The sequence below is a fragment of the Eulemur rufifrons genome, chromosome 3 (genome assembly GCF_041146395.1).
Source record: "Eulemur rufifrons isolate Redbay chromosome 3, OSU_ERuf_1, whole genome shotgun sequence".
NCBI lineage: Eukaryota > Metazoa > Chordata > Mammalia > Primates > Lemuridae > Eulemur > Eulemur rufifrons.
Genome location: NC_090985.1, coordinates 4,616,518 through 4,637,244, shown reverse-complemented (window position 1 = coordinate 4,637,244; position 20,727 = coordinate 4,616,518). Strand labels below are relative to the sequence as shown.

Sequence of the window (20,727 nt, the reverse complement as noted above, 5' to 3'; positions counted from 1 at the left end):
CAGTCAGGTCCTCAGTATCCTTGGCTCTGCCCTCAGCCCCCTTATCCCAGAAGAGTCCCTCTTGCTGTCTCCTCCAAGCCCCCATATCCTTAAGACCTTTCACTCTGTTGTTCAGCCTCTGGCTCCGTTTGCCCCGCACCCCTCCTATTGCTGAAACACGGACATTTCTAGGCCTGTGCTGTCAGCACAGTAGCCACCGACCACACGTGGCTGTTGAGTACTTGAAATGTGACATGCAGTGAGACTTAGTGCAGGAAAAAGATTGAGATTTTTATTAATAACTTTATATTGATTGCACGGGTGGAAAGAAAATACTTTGGATATGGTCGGATAAATAAAACATTAAAATTAACTGGCTGGCACAGTGGCTCACACCTATAATCCTAGCACTCTGGGAGGCTGAGGTGGGAGAATAATTTTGGCAGGAGTTCAAGACCAGCCTGAGCAACATAGAGAGATCCCGTCTCTACAAAAAATAGAAAAATTACCCAGGCATGGTGCTTCAACCTGGAGTCCCAGCTACTCGGGAGGCTGAGGCAGCAGGATCCCTTGAACACTGGAGTTTGAGGTTGCGGTGAGCTATGGTGACACCACTGCACTCTAGCCAGGGTGACAGAGTGAGACCCTGTCTCAAGAGAAATAAATAAATAATTTTTCCTGTGCCTCTTTACATTTTAAGATATGGCTACTGTAATAGAAAATTTTACATTATGGATGTGTTTCCCATAATATTTGTATTGAGCAATGCTGGTCTAGGCCTCCCCCCAGGTTCGTGGCTCTAGGGGTCACAGCTGACCCTTTCATTGTGACTCCCACCCACAGCTGCACGCACACCGTGCTTCCCCAAGGCTCTAAGGTAGGCAGCGGCTCCCCCGGTAACCCCTAGAGACTGTCCCTCTACCGGCTCAGGGACCCCAGGAGAGGAGACCCAGATGTGAGCCTCAAGCTGCAAACAGGCTGGGCAGGGTGACACTGAGCACTTGGCCACCCATGTTCCTCCATGAATTGTGCACAGGGCCTGTGAGACCCCGCGCAGGGCCGAGTGTGAGTCCACAGCTTAGTGTCCCCATCTGTACAACGGGCAGAGTCACTGCCCACCGCACGGCAGGGCGGGGATTAAATACAGTAAGAGGCAGGGGATGCCTCACGTGGAGGTGAAGGAGCGAAAGTTCTTTCCTGACATGTCGGGGTCAGAAATCTGTCCTTCTGAAACTGTCCACTTAATGCTTTGCAGTTGTCTGGATTTACTCCTTTTCTAAGCAGAAAGCCTTTAGAAAATTCAAGTGGGGCGGTCTTATCCTTGATCCCTGTCCACATGGGACACCTTTGGGTCAGAGAGAGGAGGGCCGTGGCAGGAGTGGGCCCTCGGGTGGCAGGACAGAAGGCATTCCTGACCGGGTGCCTGGAGGCAGGGCTGGGGATGTCAGGGCCTTGCAGAGCAGCTGGCAGTGGGGGGGCTGGGTGGTGCTGACCCAGCACCCAGGGAGCCCCGCCTGTGCAGGACTCAGCCCTTTCCACAGGGAGCAGGAAACAGCCGGCCGCGGCATTTGAGGCTGGGGCCACCACTGGCCCACTCAGAGGACAGTGTCCAGGAATGTGACAACTGCAGAGTATGTTCCCCGCTGGGACCCAAGTTTACAAACCAGACGTAATCTACAAGCCGGAGGAAGGGGCAGAGTCTTGGCTGCTGGAGGGAAAAGTGCCTGGTGTGGTACTGTCCCCACTGGAGCTGGGCCACCAAGGAGGGAGGTGAAGTCCCAACGCCAGCCCAGACAGTGCAGAGAGGACACCGCCCCCAGCGGGGCTTCATCCAGCAGGGAGTAGAACCCGGGGCCTGCACACCTGTCAGGCTGTCGCTGGTTCTTGTCCACGTTTTAAGGAATTTCTGTTTGTCATGGAAAAGAGCAACTGGGGTTTAGAAGAGGAAGAAGGACGATCCAGGGGTTTCAGAGCCTGGGAGCGTTTCCCGCCTGGCTTCCCATTGGCAGGTCTTGGTACGTCCCTGGGGTGACAACGGGGTGTCTCTCGGGCTTCTGCCTTTGCTTTCATCAGCCTGAGCGTGGACTTCAACTTCCCTCCTCCTCCTTCACCTTTTTAAAGAAAGAAACTTAGCTAATGGGGATTAGCGATCAAAGATAGCTAAAAATCTTCCTATAAAGGAAGGAAGAATGTTGAACTTGGAGCCAAAAGATGTGATGGGTTCTAACGCCTTCTCTTCTTTTATTTTGATCAAGTCGTATTTAATCCATTGGAACCTCAGTTTCCTCATCTGTAAAATGGAGATAGCAGCACTTGTGTAACAGGGAAGTTCTGAGAGGAAGTACGAGTCCTGTACATATAGCCTGTGACCCTCTGTGCACAAAAGGTATTGTTATTAGCAATGATCACAGCAGTAATGACAATGAGGACATAGCAGTGGGGAGACTACACATGTCCCCCTGCCGGCCTGAGCCTCAGTCCTTGGCCTCCAACATTTCTCTGACCGTCCGCCTGTCACCCCCACCCTCGCTCTTGCAGATCGATGCCGCCTCATTGATTGCTGCGTCCGTGATGGCTGCCCCTTGTGCTTTGGCCCTCTCCAAGCTGGTCTACCCGGAGGTGGAGGAGTCCAAGGTTAAGAGTGAGGAAGGAGTGAAACTGACCTATGGGTGAGCACAGCAGGAGGGCCTGCGGGGGGCCGGGGGGTGGAGCACAGGCGCAGGGTCCTGTTCCCTCTGCCCACCACTGTCCTCCACCAGCCCAGGCCCGCCTGTCCTCTTCTGCTGCCCTGGTTGTGCCTGAGTCCATTCTCTGTGGCTTATAACAGAAAACCTGAAACTGGGTCCTTTATAAGCCAGGGGAATTCATTTCTTACATTTATGGGGGCTGAGAAGTCCAAAGTCAAGGGGCTGCATTTGCTGAGAGCCTTCTTGCTGTCGGGGACTTTGCAGAGTGCTGAGATGGTGCAGGGCATCGTGTAGTGAGGGGACTGAGTGTGCTACCTGCTAGCTCAGGTCACTCTTCCTCTTCTTACGAAGCCACCAGTCCCACACCCCTGATAACCCATTAACCCACTGATCTAAAATCAGTGTCAGCCCCCATGACCCAATCACCTCTCAAAGCCCCCACCTCTCCATACTGCCCCATTGCGGGTTAAGTTTTGACACGAGTTGCAGAGGGAACAAACATTGAAACCACAGTGCTTGCAAACATGCAGACTCTTCTCACATGTTAATCTCCACTGTCTGACCAGCAGGACACAGCGGACTGGTCCAGGCTTGGGAGTGAGGCCTGGATTTGGGGGTGTGGCCTGTGGCCTGTGTATGTATGTCATGAAAAGGCTTCATGCCACCTCCTCCATGTGCCTGAGCCCTGACCACCAGGTGTCAACCACCTATTGACGTATTTTGCACTGTCTTTGATTTCACTTACCTCCTAGCATCTCTTCCTCACAGTCTTAACCAGTGTTGTGTAACATTTAATCCTTAAAAAATGTTGAAAACGCACCCTGTGGACAAATGTGCTTGGGGACACAGTGGGCAACCCCAATGTCACGAGCTCCTCAGGCTGCAGGGCAGTGCTGTCCCATGGAAAGAGAACATGAGCTGCATCTGTCATCTTCAATTTCCTCTAGCTGTCTTTTGAAAAGCCCACAGAGGGCTAGGTGAGGTGGCTCACACCTGTAATCCTCGCACTGTGAGAGGCCCAGGCTGAAGGATCACTTGAGTTCAGGAGTTCGAGACCAGCCTGTGCAAGAGCAGGACTGCATCTCTACTAAAAATAGAAAAATTAACCGGGTGTGGTAGCACGTGCCTGTAGTCCCAGCTACTCAGGTGGCTGAGGCAAGAGGATCACTTGAGCCTAGGAGTTTGAGGTTGTAGTGAGCTATGATGATGCTGCTGTACTCTACCGAGGGCGACAAAGCCAGATCCTGTCTCAAAAAGAAAGAAAAAAGGCAGGAAGAGAAAAGACAAAAGTACAAGCAAAACATTCTAATGCTGAAATGTTAAGTAGATTCTTTGTCCTTTTCTGTGTGTCAGAGTCTCAAAATGACAAAGAAATGGGAGATTTTAATAATATATTTTGCTTTAGGCAATATACCCAAAATGCTGTCATTTCAACATAAAAAATTTTATATTTCAATCAATATAAAAGTTATTGAAATATTTTGCATTTTTTGATACTAAATCCGCAAAGTCTTGTGTGTGTTTTACATTTACAGCATAAGTCAGTTTGACCCAGCCTCCCTTCAAATAATCAAAAGCCACATGTGGCTAATGGCTTCCGTGTGGGCCAGCGCCGTGCTAGAAACCTGGGTCTCATCCCAGCACTTTGACCAGCCCCTCTCTCGTGCTCCGGGTCTCAGAGGGAAAACAAGGATCTTCTGGCTCTGAACTGCTGTGTCCAAGCATGTAGGATGGGGACCCTTGCCATTAGGGGACAGGCCAATAATCTCTTTTCATCCCAACAACAGAGATGCTCAGAACCTCACAGAAGCAGTCAGCAATGGGGCCACCATCTCAGTGAAAGTGGTCACCAGGATTGCTGCCAACCTGATTGTGAACCTCGCTGTGCTGGCCTTCATCAACGCTGTCCTCTCCTGGCTGGGAAATATGGTGGACATTGACGGGCTCAGCTTCCAGGTGTGGGTCCAGCCAGCCCGCTCAGCCTGTGGAGGGGATGGCCTTGGGTGGGCAGTGGGCAGTGGCCTGGGCCCAGCACCAGGTCCCAGCCATGCTTCTTGTCCTCACGCCCTAGCTCATCTGCTCCTACATCCTGCGGCCTGTGGCATTCCTGATGGGCGTGGCCTGGGAGGACTGCCCCGTGGTGGCTGAGCTGCTGGGGATCAGGCTGTTTCTGGACGAGTTTGTGGCCTATCAGGAACTCTCCAAGTACAAGCAGCGCCGCCTGGCAGGGGCTGAGGAGTGGGCTGGCACCAGGAAGCAGTGGATCTCCGTGAGTGTCTCCGTCCCCCACTGCAGCCTGGCTCCTTGGGCCTGGCTGAGACACACTGAAGTGGCACTTACCCTGCCACATCCTATGGTCCTGGGAAACAGGATGGCTTCAGGCTTTGCTGCCATCTGTCTTGGGGCCTCTCAGGAGGCCGAGGTGCAGGTGTGAAGAAAGAGCCTTGTTTGAGATAGCTGAGATCTAGGTCTACGTGGGCCACCCGCTGTGGCGTTGGGCCAGCCGCTGCGCCTTGCCCCTTCAGTTGGAACACAGGAGGCAGTACCTGCCACAGTACCGAAGGCATAGCCTGAGCTTCCCATGAGCCGGGAGAGGGAGCAAGACAGGCAGAGCTCACCGTCCCCTCCCCTGCTAATACACTGCGTGCCGTCCAGGGCTTGGCTCTTTGGTTAAAGTTTATTCTAACAAGCCTCCGAAGCTCCGTAAAATTAACCTTTCTAAATGAATGCAAGCTCGAGTAACATTACTGAGAATGAAAAATTACCCGTAACCTCACCTCCTAAAATAACAACTGTTGTTCTCTCCATTTTCTTCTATTCTTTTGAAGAGAGCGTTTACATTGTTGCTGTTAGAGCATCCACACTGGGGTGTGGCCAGCTCTGTTGTTTACTTACTGTTGTGACGTAAGCATCATTTTCCATATATGTGACCTAACACATTTAACACGTCCCTGCTGTTGGGCCATTCAGGTCAACTCCATTATTTGAGCATTAGCCACCATGTTGAAATGAACATCCTTGTGCGTAGCACTTTCCCCTTTTCCTGGATCATTTCCTCAGGAGCTGTCCCAGATATGGGCTGCCTAAGTCACACAGGAGTCCTCTGCGGTTGCTGCCGGTGCCCTCCCCAAAGGGTGGCAGCAGCTGAGGCCATCAGCTGAAATGACAGGCCCCGGTCGTGTGGCGAGCATTTGCTTCACCGCACACCAAACAGCTTTCAGTAGCCTCTTTGCAAAAACAGGTTTTCCACTTTAATGAGCAAATAATAGCTCATTGTATTAATTCTCATTACTTGGGCGACTGGAAACTTTTAACGGGAAATATTTTTCTTGTCTTTTTGATTATTTTTTAAATGATAAAGAAATGTAGTCGTTAGTTTAAAAATAGTCTATGTGAAGCATAAAACACAGGTTTCCCCTCACTCCTTGCCCTCATCCCTGGTCTCTCCCCTTCCTCAGAGGTAATAGCAGGCACGGCCCTTGGGGGTCGTTTTTATGAACTTAGATCCTTCAGTGGGTGTCTGTTGAGACCCCTTAGGTGCTGGACGCTGAGACGAAAGGGGCAGTTAGGTGGACATGGTGGCTCCCGCCTGTAGTCCTGGCACTTCGGGAGGCTGAGGCAGGAGGGTTGCTTGAGCCCAGGAGCTTGAGGTTGCTGTGACCTATGATGACACCCACTGCACTCTAGCCTGAGTGACAGAGCAAGACCCTGTCATGAAAAAAAAAAAAAAAAAGAAAGAAAGAAAAGTAAAGAAAAGAAAAGGCAAAAGGTGGGGGCGGGTAATCAGACAGACATGGTCTCTGCTCTCATGGAACCTATGTCTAGTGAGAGACACAGACAGTATAAGAAAGTGAAGGAATAAAAAATAAATAACCACAATTTATGGTAAGTTCTATGAGGAAAACAACAAGAAAAAGCAGAGAAGGGTCTTTCTTGGCTGCTCTGGTCAGAAGAGGCCTCCCTGAAGTGTGGCATTTAGGCTGAGACTTGGAGGAAGGAGACGGGGCCAGCCAGGAGCAGCTGGGAAGAACATTCCAGACAAAGGAAGAGGCGTGTGCAAAGGCCCTGAGGTTGCAAAGCACGTGGTCTGTTTAGGGAACAGAGAGGGGATAAGCACAGCTAGAGCAGGGGTGATTGTAAAAGAGAGTGGCAGAGGAGCAGGAAGTTACTGAGGATTGCGCCATTTGCATGTTAAGATCACTCAGGCTGCTGTAGGTGAGCAGGCTGGGATACAGGTGCCTTAATACTTTACCAGTAATCTTTATATAAACTCTTTGTTATAAAGACATTAGGCCTTTTCTGTTATATTTCCTACCTGCATTTTTCCTAGTCTTTTCTTTTTTTCCCCTTGATTTTGGAAATAGGGATTGTTTTTAAACATGGAATCTCTCACACATCTGCATGTCAGCCTTGTGCAGGGGCCATGCTAACCTGCTCTGTGTCGTTCTGGGTTTAGTGCATGTGTTGCTGAAGTGAGCACAGGAATGTGTTTTACACCAAAGCTTTTCTGTTGTGATTTCTTCTATTATTTCTAAACTTAGACAGTAATTTCATAAGCTTTAAATTCCTGAGACTATATGATGCTCTAGTTACGGCCAGGAGATTTGGAGTCAGACAGGGCTGAGTATAAATTCTAACACAGCCACCTTCTTGCTGTGTCAACTGCCTCAGTTCCCTAAGCTTTCTGAGCCTCACTTGGCTCCTCTCCAAAATGAGAGCAGTAATACTACCTTTTAACAACAGTAATTGTGTATATTTTTATCATTTCATGCTTGAAATATTAATATTTATCTGCTTCAATGATGTAGAATTAATGTTGTATATGTTGTGAGGTATGGACCTAAACCGATTTTCTTTCCAAATTTTTTCGTTTTGGCTCTTAAGACTAATTTCTGGGGCATTAAACAACTGTTGAGAACGAAGGGAAGAGCCGCCTTACTCAAACACGCGCTCTGTGCCTGGCGTTTCCCAAACATGAGATGGTCCTTAGGACAGCCCTGCCCGGCAAGCGCTATCATTCCCACACTCCAGATGGGGAAGCGAAACCTTTAAAAGTCTTTTGACTTGCTTGAGCTGATACTTGGTGGCACAAGGCTGGACGCCAGGTTGGCTGGGCTCCAAGTCCCTTACTCTGTCGGGCAGGCCACACTCCCCCACTCCTGGCATGACAGCACAGCAACCGGAGGCACAGGGCTACAGAGTGTCGGGGACAGAGCTTAGTAGGGCCAGAGTGAGAGGACTGAGCGAGGCAGTCACACCCAGAACGGCTGGTGATGAAGATGAAGGGGTTGAAGGACAGGTGGGAGAGGTGGGAGTGGGGGGCCTGGGAGGGCGCAGCACAGAGAGCTCGAAGGGCAGGGACATGTAGGATGTGGGTGAAATTAAGGCCAGAGAGCCTGGGTGGTGTCGGGGTGCCCGTCCCATCTGAGGGAGCCCCTCTCCATTCATCTGTGTGTTTCAGGTCAGAGCAGAAACCATCACGACGTTTGCCCTCTGTGGGTTCCCCAACTTGACCTACTTCGGGATGGTGCTGGGAGTCCTGAGTGAGTCCCCTCCCCCTTTTCCTGGAGAGTTGGGGGCCTGAACTCGCTGGGACCTGTGGGCCTCAGCTGTCTTGCCTGTCCAAGACAGGGCCTGAACAAGGCCACCACGGAGGTTCATCCCAGCCCATGTTCTCCGCGGCTGGGAGTCACCCAGGAGGTCAGCACCGTGGCCTTGCAGGCCAAGCCTGGCTCGGGACAGGAGGTCTGGTGCTGGCCTGTCCCCTGAGGCTTTGGCCTGCCTTCCCCACAGCTGCAGTGGGCAGGAAGGCTCTGCTCCATCCTCAGCTCTTTGCAAATAGCATGTCCACTCCTCACGGCCACCTGCCTGGTGGCATCATGCCATTTTACAGAGAGGAAACTGAGTCTTGGAGAAGTGAAGTGATGGCCCAGGCTAGTCAGTGGCTGAGCCTGTGTTTAATCCCAGGTCTGCCTGACTCCAAACTCAGGATCTTTCCTGCACCTGCCACTAATGGCACGTGGGGCATCACCTAGGTGTCCGAGCCAGGACAAAAAGGCTCCCAAACTCAGCAAGTGGCCAGGAGGACAATGTCTGTCCCTCTGGCCACCCAGAAGCACAAGGGAGGTCAGAAGACATAGCCAGAGCCACAGAACATGGGCAGAGAGGTACGTGGCTTCCTCGGCCTGAGCACTCTGTTCCTTTGCAGCCTCCATGGTCCCCGAACGGAGGAGCGACATCTCCCGGATCGTGTTCCGGGCGCTCTTCACAGGTGTCTGTATAAGCCTGGTCAACGCCTGCGTGGCGGGTGAGTGCAGCCTGGCGGGCGCAGCACCTGGGGCCGTGACTTTCTAGTGGGGGCTCTGCTCACCAGCTGCTCTCCCTCGCAGGTATCCTCTATGTGCCGAGGGGGGCCGAGGTCGACTGTGTGTCCCTGCTAAACACAACCCTCAGCAGCACTAGCTTTGAGGTGTACCAGTGCTGCCGCCAGGCCTTCCAGAGGTGAGGGCCAGGCATGGGGCCGTGGGGGCACGGGGGCACCAGCGGTGATGGCGTGCGGGAGGCCCGCGTGGCTGGGGATGCCTTTGGCACCAAGGCAAGGGGTACAAATGTCATGGCTGCAGCTGATGTGGCCAGGGGAGGAGGAAGTGAAGGCTTGAGGATCGAATTTGAAGAGGAAGGTGGACCAGAGACGTGCAGTAACTTTCCCAGGGCTGCACTGCCTGGTAGTGGCCAGCAGAGCCGGCCTGCAGGTCTCACAGAAACCTCTGCTTTCCTTTCAGCGTCGGCCTGGAGTTCGGCCCAGGGGCCCTGAACAACTGCTGTCAGTTTTACAGCCACCCGATCTGTGCGTAGCGGGGACGGACATCCTTGTGCCTTCTGAGGGCTGTTTTTCCCCAGGAAGCCCCTGTCCCCATCTTCCCCTCTCCAGGCCCCTCCTCAGGGAAGCCGCAGGGCTTAGACCCTCAGTCCCACACTTGGCAATGAAAGCAGGCACCTTGCAGAAATGACAGGAACATACCTAATCCCGCAATTTCCTACCAGCATGTGCAGATGAGTCGGGAGCGGTGTCCCTGCTCTGTCTCTGCCTGGCTGGCAGGCACCCTGCAGGGACCCCTGTGCTCACAAAGGCCTGGAAGGAGCCAGCAGACAACAAGGGCCTGCAGAGCTTTCTCTTTGCATGGCCAGAATCTGCTTTTAGAATTTGTGTTATAGCCTCCAGGAGTTCCTGGGAAGCCCCTGGAGGGACAGCAGGGGGCAAGCTCCAGGCCCCAGTTTCCTGCCCAAAACCATATCTCGGGCCAAATCGCATGCCCTGCGATGAGCCTGACTACATCTCAGAGATAACCGCGTGTCTGGGAGCAGAAAAAGCAGGAAAGACGGACCAGCTGACGTTGCAGCCCCTGCTACTTACTCCTCAGCCGCCTCTGCTTTAACTGACAGCAGTCACTAATTCTCTTTTTCTCTTTGTCTCCATAAAATCAGCAGGCCACTTGTCCTTGCTGCTGACACCCCTTCTCTTTCTTTGGGGTGCCACACAGTCTCCCTGTTCTCCCCGCCTTCCCTCTCTCTTTCTCTCTCCCACTCTCTCCAAGAAGATAAACTTTTTACTTTATATATCCTAACCCCAGTGTGAGAAATCTTTCTGCACCCGCACCGTGAGCACCTACTAGGCTTTCCACACTAACAGGGCAGGGGCGATGGAGTCAGCAGGGACTTCAGTAAAGGAAGGACACCTCCCAGCCCAGCCCCTCTCTCTGCGCCCCCACTTCCTACCTCCCTCAAACGTGAGTTCTCAGGCTCACCTGTGCCTCCTTGTGTTTCCCCTCCACATGCAAATGGCATCTTGGTCCTCTCCGTCCCCCTCTCCTTGGGGTCCCTCACATGCACCTTGTCCTTCTGCTGTGGGCCCCACACTGAAGCCTGCTCCCCTCCTCCCTTCGCGGGCACTAGGGTCTCTCCGAGGCTTCCCCGCAGATGATATGTCCTGGACACTCCTGTCCCACTGCCTTCCCCCATAGCACTTCCCACACTGGTGTCCTGTGCAGCACCGTCCCACGAGGTGCTCAGAGGGTTCCAGGAGGCACAGGCTTGGAATAAAATTGGACAGGGTTGTTTGGGGCTTTAGTTCTGTTTGGTTTTTTTTTTTAAATGTGGACTTGTCAGAGCTTGGTGTGGTTATGATATGAGGCTTTTTCCAAGGTTATTGGACCATAGGAAGTTTTCTGATGGCAGTTTCTCTTAGTTGAAGGTTTCCTGGAATGCAATTTGGTAAATGTTGATTGATGTTCAAACTGCTTCACTGCACGTAACTGCAAAACTAGCAGATATTGACGTGGCACTGTGGGCAGGCACTGTCCTCAGCGCTTTCTGTGTTTTAACTCCATCCTTACAACAACCCCATGAGGTGGGTACTATTATTCTCCCTAGTGGACGGATATCAGAGGCCCAGACAGGTGAAGTAACATGCCCAGAGTGACACAGCTGGCAAGAGGCAGAGGCAGGATTTGAACCGAGGCCATCTGGTTCCATAAGCTGCTGTGTTCAGCCTCTGTGCTGGGCTTCTGGGGTTCAAGGAACTCCCTGTGTGGCTTGTCCTCAGCTCTCCCCGCCTTTCCCCCAAACCCGAGCTCTCTGCACCGGTCGGTCAGGCCTGACGCCCCTCCCTGCCTGTGTTTCTGGAGTTCCCGTCTCCCTTATGTCCATGCTGCTCTGATCTCAGGGGTTGCAGTGACCTGGGATGTACCCTGTCCCTGTGGCCACTGAGCCTCACCCTCACCTGCCAGGTCCAGCTCCCTTTGCATTTGGGGACAGCCGTGACCTGAGGCAGAGGAGTGTGCAGCTCTGGGCGGCAGCCCCCAGCGGAGCCCCAGTGAGCCAGGTTCTGCTTCTGGTCGGCCGCGGACTTCGGTTCCAGTGGGCACTGGCCTCGCTTCTTGTGACCCTCACAGGCCGACCTGAGCCCCTGCCCTCAGGACTTTAGCTCTGCAGAGGGGAGGCTGGGCCTGATTGCTACAGCCCATAGCTAGGCCCTTGCCTTCTCTCTGCAGCGGCCCTCCCCGCCCCCAGCATCTGCCACCTGTTCCCACTCCCCGTGCGCTGCTGGCAGGAGGCTTTGCTGCTGTGGATGGCACCCCCGGCCGCCAGCGTCGGCCGTGCACCCCTCCCGGCCTGTCTGCTGGCCTCGGCTCCCCCAGCTGGGTCGTGGAACAGTCCAAGGACTCCGCTGACCTCCCTCCCTGGACACCCTGCTCACTCGTCACATGGCCAGTGGCATTCCCGCGAGGACTGTGAGCCCCTGAACACAGGGCTCCCAATGTACCGCAGTGTCCGAGTCCATTAGGGCTGATAGAGCAGAATACCATGAACTCGATAGCTCATAGACAACAGAAACTTACTTCTCACTGTCCTGGACGGTGGGAAGTCCAAAATCAAGGTGTGACAGATTAAGGGTTTCTTCAGAGCCTGTTTCTCACAAATGGCACCTTCTTGCTGTGTCCTCACATGGTGGAAGAGGTGAGCAAGTTCCCTCAGGCCCCTACAGAAGGGCACTAATGCCTGGCTGGTCACAGTGGCCCAAGCCTGTCATCCCAGCACTTTAGGAGGCCGAGATGGGAGGATTACGTGAGGCCTCCCTGGGCAACATAGTGAGATTCCATCTGTAAATTATATTATTATTATTATTTGAGACACAGTCTTGCTCTGTCACCTGGGCTACAGTGCAGTGGCATCATTGTAGCTCACTGCAACCTCAAACTCCTGAGCTCAAGCGATCCTCCTGCCTCAGCCTCCTGAGTAGTTGGGACTACACACAAGCACCACCACGCCTGGCTAATTCTTCTATTTTTGTAGAGATGGGGTTTTGCTGTTGCTCAGGCCAGTCCCGAGCTCCTAGGCTCAAGCGATCCCTCCTGCCTTGGCCTCCTAAAGTCATGAAATTACGGGCATGAGCCACCATGCCCAGCCATACTAAATTATTAAAAAAGTAATAATAGTAAGGTCACTAATCTCATTTGTGAGGGCTCCACCTCATCACCTAATGACCTCCCAAAGGCGCCACTTCCTAATACCATCACCTGGGCAGTTAGAATTTCTGCATATGAATTTTGGGTGACATGAACATTCAGACTGCAGCACATAGTAATGTAAGATGTTAACAGTAGGGGAAGGTGGGTGTGGGGTTTATGGGAGCTCTGTATTATTTGTGCAAGCTCTCTGCAAATCTAAACTGTTCTAAAATGTTAAAGTTGATGTTAAAAATTGCAGTGTCACTTGTAATTCAGCCCATGGGTAGCTCTGTGCTGGCCAATGCATGTCCCAGTAGGTGACCACCAAGGTCTGGGAGTTGACCAGTGGGCTACATTGATCCCCTATCTGTCCCTTCTTCCCAGGGCTCTGCTCTTACCTCTGCTGCCCCCTCAGTTCAATTTGAGCTCATGCCTTCAGCTGAATATTAATTGGTCCTGACCTCTTTCCAACCACGTGAAGAACATCATGTGCTTGAAATTACTCTTGACTCAGAATCAGTGAGCCCTGAGTTTGGACAGGACCTTAGACATCACTGTGAGGGTGTCTGCCTCCCCACCCAACTTCTATGGGAATTTTTACACCCACTGCACGGAGGTGTCTGTCACCAGGTTTTTATGTTTGAATCACGAGACTCCACTCCCACGAGTGAACCAGCACTGAACACCTGACTCAGGGAAGCCAAATCCACGTTCTTGCCAATGGCCTTTCAGAATCTCAGGAAAGGGTTTGAATCATAAAACCCAAAAACAGAGAGCTGGGAGCCGAGTGACCACGGTGGGGCTGTGTCCTGGAGCTCATCTCATTCCCACCCTTCCCGCAGCCCAGTTGTTCAGCTCTTCCTCGGACTCGATGAGAACCGAATTCTTGCCCCAAATCCCCTTGAACCCAAGGTAATTTCAGAAGGTTCCTCTTTGTAATCAAAGGGTCATTGCCTGGGATAGCCACTTTGTTAAACCCCTCATTTCTCTTGCAATCAAGTGGTCATTCATCATTTGTTTACATCTCATCAAAAACAAGAACCTCTCTACCTCTCAGAGCAACTAATTTCATATCGGAGAGCTCCACTTCTGAAAAGGTTCTTTTCTGATTTTGCATGAAAAAGTATTGTGCTTTGATCTGAGTTTTGCCGTTCAGGGCCATTCATGGGCCATTCAAATCTCATCTCATGTGTATATCTTTGTTGTTTGTTTTCCTACACACCAAAGTAATACTCATTATTTTTAAAAAGTCAAATTTTATACAAATCTTACAGAAATGTTCTTCCCTTTTCCACATGCCAGCCCTTCAGCTATTTGAGGATGGTGACCCCTGAGGCTTCCACTCTCTGAGCCAGGAGCCCTTAGTTCTTTCAGTTTTTCCTCACATGACGCATAGCAAGCTTTCAGCATTTACCCCAGACCCGATTCTCGGTGGTTCTGCATCCGTGCGCAGACAGCGCATGCGTCATGAGCAAGTCCAAGATGAAGCCAGAGCACAACACGGTAAGTACGATCTCCTGGGTGTAACCCAGACGACGTGATGAGACGACAGATTGGACACGGCCTTGGGAGGGGACTCAAAGGGGGCAGACTTGTTAGGAAGGAAGCGTGTTAAGAAGCTTCATGCCTGCTTCAGAAATCCTCCATCCTGAGGGCTTTCATGTTGGGGACGAGCTGTCATTGTGGGAGAGAATGGTAGAAAGTCCTGGCCCAGAGCACACAGGGACAGAGATAGGCTATAGCAGGAACAGGGATGGGGGTAGGACCTCATCTAGGGGGCATCGTACTTGCCCACCAACAAGGGGGGCAGTGAGTTCCTGACTTGCCTGGGGGCTGCTGCCCACTCCCACGGGGGGAGGGGAATTGCTGCCGTGGACCAAGTTCTGGTAAAGACATGGAATGGTGACATAAGCTCAACCGTGCCAACCCCGACTTTGTGATGGAAGTGGGGGACAGGCTGCACAGCCAGGCGCCTATTCCACACTGGAGTCTGAAGGCATTCAGGAAAGAGACTCTGCAAGGAAAGTCAGCCCTGCGTGGACCCCTGGCTCTGCTGTGGCAAAATGTCCCAGTGAGGAAGGAAAGGCAGAGATGACAGAAGAAACCAACATGGGTATAAATGAATGGCCGGGACCTCGTTCATAAACTCAGATTGGAAGTAACAGGTACCACCATCTGGCTGGAGGACACATGAGCATGGGTAGAAGGACAGCTGGATGTCCTCTAGTAGCCACTCTCCCTGTCTTCCTTTAGTAATGGCTGGCAGTCAGCGGGGCGTATGGCCACCAAGATGAAGACTACATCTGTCCCCCTTCCTGTCAGCTAGCGGTGGCTGTGTGACTACGGTCTGGCCAACGGGGTGTGAGCAGAAGTCGAGCAGGCAGCACCTGATGGTGCCCTTAGGAAAGGGCTCGACAGACTTTTTCTCACAGCGTCATATTAGAGAGTGGCTGTGTTCCAGTAAAACTGTGTCACAACTGCTCCACTCTGCCCTTGTGTGTTGAAAGCAGCCATAGGTAACACCTAAACAAAGGACAATGGCTGTGCTCCAACAAACCTCTGTTTAGCAACCAGGTGGCCAGCAGCAGGCTGTGTTTTGCTGACCCCTGCCTTAGACAAAGGGGCTCACCCTGGGCATCCCTGGCCCACTGTGCTCCCTGCCAGGTGGAATGCAGGGGGGAGGGAGGGTGAGCTGTCTGGGACCAGGAAGACATAGGCAACACTGGAGGGATGGAGCAGCTGCAAGTCAAAAGGAGCCTGGCCCTGATGTCTTCGCAGAGCAAGGCTGCCAGAACAGCAGGGACTTTATGTGAGAGGGGCAAGAACTTGTGTCTCGCTTATGTTATTGCTGGGGTCTCTGCGAAGCAGCCTGCCGGTAGACAGGAAGAGCAAGATGAGCAGCAAGAAAGAGCAGATTTGCCGCTTTCCTGTGGGGCTCCCGGTGAACAAACGGAACAAGAGATCATGAACCAGGTGCCCGGCTCCCCTGGCACTCCTGGTTCTCTGACCCCATGGGGCTGGCGCATTCCCCGAGACCCATAGGTAGACCCACTTCCTGCCACAAAGTCCAAATCTGAAACAGACACCCTGCTGGCCACCAAGATTTCAGGGAGCAAGAGAATCCTGACACCACACGTGAGAGGGAGTGGAAAGAGGGCCAGATGGCCAAACTGCAAGGGTTTCCAATTTAGCCTCACAACAGGACAGCACCAGAGAGAAAGATGCGGGAAGGTAGTCTCGTGACAGCTTGTGCCTCAAGCACCCATAAGCAGGAAGCGGAAGGGGCGGGTCCACCCGTGTCACCTGTCTGGACAGACCGAGCTGCTCCCCGGTGAGCGTGGCCCAATCTGCCAGGTGAGGTCCCTGTTCCCTCGTCCTGGAGAACAGCAAGGTGGAGCTGGAAGGACTTTCCTCTCAGCTCCCTGACCAGCTCCCGTCCCACCTGCCAAGCATTGCAAATCACGTTCAGAGTGAGAAGAACAAGGAAAAGGTAAGCCCAGGAGACTGTGGGGAGCAGTTTGCAAATCCTCACGCAGGTCATGTGGCTCTCTGACTGCTCCCCATACAGACACCTTTCACATCTTTCCAACATGGGACTCTGGATTGCTCATCCACAGTAAGACACGCTGCCCAGCACCCCGACACATGGGCTGCCACCCGTTCTCCTGAGTGCCCGTAAATACCTGGCACCAAAGACTTTCAAGGCATCCTTTCTTGGGCAGTGCACAGAGGGTAAATACACGGAATCTCCTCTAATCTCCTTTGGGCCCGGGGCACGTCCTTGGTTCAGTGCCAGCTGCTCTGAGCCAGCGTGTGGGCCCAGCGCTGCAGGCGGGGATCAGGGGCTTCTGGGTGGGAACAAACCAAAGGTGGGAAGTCCGCTGGCTGGTATGGGAAAGGCAGTGGCCGCCTGCTGAAACGTTCTGCCATTCAGTGAATCATCTCTGGCTTCTCATGCTAATGAATTTCTGGAAGCTCATGTCAGGAGCTCTCCAAAGCTAGTGGGTTGTAGCACTTAGAGCTGTGTCACAGTAGTTAACTAGTTCCCTTACAACCGTGAAAGTCTGTGTATATACATAAAATCAGAGTGGTGTGTTACTCAGGATTCTTTTGGTTGCCAATGAGAGAAAAATGAAATAGCTTAAGAGCAGAGGATGATGGTAACCAGGAAGGACAGGGTGCAGCTGTGGGCCACTGGACCCAGGCACTTCACGACTCTAGGACTCCCTCTACCTCTCGGTCCCTGCACTGGATTTCTCCAGAAGCCTGGGACCATGAGAAAATCATGTATTGACATGTTATCCTGCTTCCCTGACGGCTAGCTGTGGGGGAAAGCAAACCTCCAAGAATGTGATTGTCCCATCGGGGCCATGTTCCCTCCTCCGGACCATCATTAAGGCCAGAAAATGGGGTGTGATGATCAGCGCAGTCTGGCCCTTCCGTCCGCCCCAGAGCAATCACTGTGACAGGGAGGGAGAAGCTGGCAGCTCCTACTGGGACAGCTTGGTTGGAAGGGGAGCGGGGATCGGGTCCACCACAAAATGGGGGTGCTGTGCCCGCAAGAAAGGCGACCATTCTTTCCAGTTACCTATAATGGCTTGCAGTGACAGCAAATCTTAAAGATTCTAAGATGATAGAAGTAACTGAGGAAAATGGGACTAACGTGTTCTGAATGCTTACCGTGGGACAAGTTCTTTGCACATGCTATCCGTGTCATCCTCAAACACAAGCACTGTATGATGCAGGTGTTATTATCCCCACTTTACCAAGGAGGAAACTGAGATGTAGACAAGTGAAGTGGCTTGCTCACGGACACATAGGTCCTGAGCCAGGTTTTGAAACCAGTTCTGTTTGATTGTAATCCCAGACACTTAACCATCACGATACATTGGCTTCCTCGTTATTCTACCCAACGAGCATGTGTATGTGTAAAATACTTTAACGTAAATTATTTTTATGCTAATTAATAATATTGGGTCTCAGTGGCGTGTTTGTAACATGGCTGCAAATTCTCAACACTCCTCCCATGGAGCAGTCAGGCCTACGTCCTCTCCCTGCTAATCTGGGCAGACTGTGTCTGCTTTGGCCAACATAGCACAGTCAGAATGAGGCTGTGTGACTTCCGAGGCTGCATCATAAAAGGCCAGGCAGCTTTGGCCGTGTTCACTGGGACGCTCACTCTTGGCACCCTGATCTGCCACACGAGAGGTTTCACTGCCTGAGGCTGCCATGCCGTGAGGAAGCCCAAGCCACATGAATGAGTGACATGTAGGCACTGGGTCAACAGTCCCGGCTGAGCTCGGCCTTCAGGTCACCCTAGCTCAGGTGGCAGACATGATTGAAGAAGCCTCTGGGTGCTTCCAGCCCACAGCCATTCGAGTCTTCCCAGCCGAGACCTCCAACATCAGGGAACAGAGACCAGCCATCCCTATTGTGTGCCATGCAAATGCGTGAGACAAGGAATCCAACAGCACGATAGATGGGGGCTGTTGTATGCAGCTGGGTTTGAGATGGTTTATTACCCAGCAACAGATAACCGGAACAGCCCCAGGATCAGAGTCAACAATGTCTGGGTATGGAATACCTGGATTTTGAAGATGCAACTGAGGACTGTCTTGTAACAGTAGAGTAGCAAAGTAGCGATTCTTCCCAACAGGGAACTGTTGGGAGAATCCTGACAGCCTCGTGCTGCAATCTCCCTTCCTCCACCAGGTGGGGTGGACGCATTGGTCATGGACTCTGCAGCAGTGGCCATGGCGCCTGCTGTGGGGAGAATGGCTTCCTCTGTTTGAGCAGGACTGTGGCTGCCCCACCCCAGCCCAGGTCCCTGGGCTCCAGGGCTGCAGGGCAGAGCCCCAGGAGGGCTGGGTGTGGCTGCTGCTGGGAGCCTCCCCCTTCTTTTGAGGAGCTCATTGCTTTTGGAGGAGGGTGGGACCCGGAGGCAAAGTCCTCCTCTCCTGCCTTCCCACTGCCCTCCTGTCAGGTGTCCTGGCAGGATTCTCTCTCCCACTCTCAGTGCTGCTCAGTTGTCCCGCCCGGGGGACCTTGGGTCGGGGCATCAGGGATGGGATCCACGGAGAATAACCCATTTCCTCCCTCCTGCCCCACTTCCTTTTCTCCTTCCATTCAAATCAAAGCACCAGTCAAAGTTATAAGTGTGTCCGTCACCATATAGTGTACTTTGTACCTGTTAGGTGTGAATTTACCCATCTCCTCCTTCCCCTCCCACCTGCTTCATTTCTGTTGAATTTTACTACCATATATGTGCATGAGTGTTGATCTGTAAGTTTCCATTTAGTGGTGAGTACATACGGTTTTTGTTCTTCCATTCTTGTGATACTTCACTTAAAAGGATGGTTTCCAGTTGATTCAAACTGTACAAAAGCAATTCATGTAACCAAAACATTTGTGCCCCCATAATATTCTGAAATTTAAAAAATGTGGTGTCTGTATACCATGGAATATTACTCAGCCACGAGGAAGGATGGCTTAATGCCTTTGCAACAGGGTGGATGGAACCGGAGACCCTTATCCTAAGGAGGAGTCCATGGAATGGAAAAACAAACACCACATTTAAATTGGGACTAACCGATGAGCACACCTGTGCACGGAGGGAAGTATAACTCAGTGGAAGTCAAACAGGGGCAGAGGGGCAGAAGGGATGGGTGACAACCTACCTAATGGGTACATTGTACACTATCGGGGTGAGGGGCACGCTTGTAACCCTGACTCCAGCGTTACCAAAGCAATCTACGCAACCCAGAACATTTGTACCCCCATATTACATTGAAATAAAAAAAAAAAAGGAAAAGAAACAAAGTACTACATATACATGGTTTTAAAGTCAAACAGGGCCAGGCACAGTGGCTCACGCCTGTAATCCCAGCACTTTGGGAGGTGGAGATGGGAAGATCACATGAGGCCAAGAGTTGGAGACCAGCCTCGGCAACTTAGCAAGACCCCATCTCTACAAAAAGCTTAAACATTAGCCAGGTGTGGAGGCGCACGCCTGCAGTCCTGGCTACTCGGGAGGCTGAGGCCGGAGGATCACTGGAGCCCAGGAGTTCAAGGTTCTGGTGAGCTATGATCACAGCACTGTACTCTAGCCTGGGTGACAGCGAGACCCTGTCTCTAAAAGAATAAAAAAATAAAGTCAAACGGAACCATCATTACAACAGCAAGAACAGTAATAGAAAAACATTTCAGCAGTCCCCTCCCCGTCCCTGAATTCTCCCCTTCAGACTTTTTCAGTCACTTCTGATACTTAACCTCCACATTTCTCAATGATGTGCCCATACTGCTGTTTTATGGAATGATTGATTTTAGATGTTGTCTTTTTCGTCCTTCTTTTGGAAGATGAAATGTTAACTCTTCCGCAGCAGCCCATATCCTACTTCTCCTTTTATCTGCCCATGATGGCGACAGTGTTTTTGGGAAAAGCCACGTTCCGTTCCTGTTTCTCTGGCTCATGACGGCTGTATGTCGTGTGCATTGCTGAGCTGCGGAACACACTACAATCACATTTCCTTTCTTACACATCTTGTCCTTCCTTCTGGACATACCACTGTAATTCTTCTAATCTAAGCTTGCACATGCACTATTCTTAATATTCATGCGCCCCTGAGAAAGAACGCTCCCAACGAAACTGAGATACTCCAGTGTTCACAGATGCGTCTCAATATCAGAAATGTTAAAATGTGAACAAACTGTGCATTTTCAAATTCATATAATACCACTTTTTTTGTTTTTCTCTTCTTTTCTTTCTTTCTTTTTTAAGAGACAGGGTCTTGCCCTGCCATGCAGGCGGGAAGATCACTGCTCACAGCAACCTCAGACTCCTGCGCTCAAGCCATCCTCCTGCCTCAGCCTCCCTAAGTAGCTGAGACTACAGGCATCGGCCACCACACCTGGCTATTTCTGTTTCTTAGTTTTCTTTGTGACTGTCATTAATTCTTCCCAAATTTTGTAAGAAAATTATTTTCTTAATTTTTAAACCATTGACATATAATTATATACTGTAAACTTCAGCTACAGTGTAAAATTCCATGGCGTTT

General features: G+C 51.7%; 2 protein-coding genes and 1 non-coding gene across 3 annotated transcripts in view; 2 read left to right on the top strand and 1 right to left on the bottom strand.

Moving 5' to 3' along the window:
* Positions 1 to 10,129, top strand: part of LOC138381926 (sodium/nucleoside cotransporter 1-like) — a 37,738-nt gene extending 27,609 nt beyond the window's left edge. The window contains exons 11-17 of the mRNA XM_069466572.1: positions 2,518 to 2,648; positions 4,454 to 4,622; positions 4,738 to 4,935; positions 8,128 to 8,209; positions 8,875 to 8,973; positions 9,056 to 9,167; positions 9,449 to 10,129. Coding sequence (XP_069322673.1) covers positions 2,518 to 2,648; positions 4,454 to 4,622; positions 4,738 to 4,935; positions 8,128 to 8,209; positions 8,875 to 8,973; positions 9,056 to 9,167; positions 9,449 to 9,521 — 864 coding nt within the window. The 3' untranslated portion in view covers positions 9,522 to 10,129. The remainder of the gene's footprint in view (positions 1 to 2,517; positions 2,649 to 4,453; positions 4,623 to 4,737; positions 4,936 to 8,127; positions 8,210 to 8,874; positions 8,974 to 9,055; positions 9,168 to 9,448) is intronic.
* Positions 1 to 20,727, top strand: part of LOC138381925 (sodium/nucleoside cotransporter 1-like) — a 162,031-nt gene that overhangs the window by 28,484 nt on the left and 112,820 nt on the right. The gene's annotated exons all lie outside the window — the stretch shown is intronic.
* LOC138382080 (U6 spliceosomal RNA) lies at positions 7,040 to 7,146 on the bottom strand. Its single transcript, XR_011233253.1, has one exon. It is a non-coding gene; the product is annotated as a U6 spliceosomal RNA (small nuclear RNA).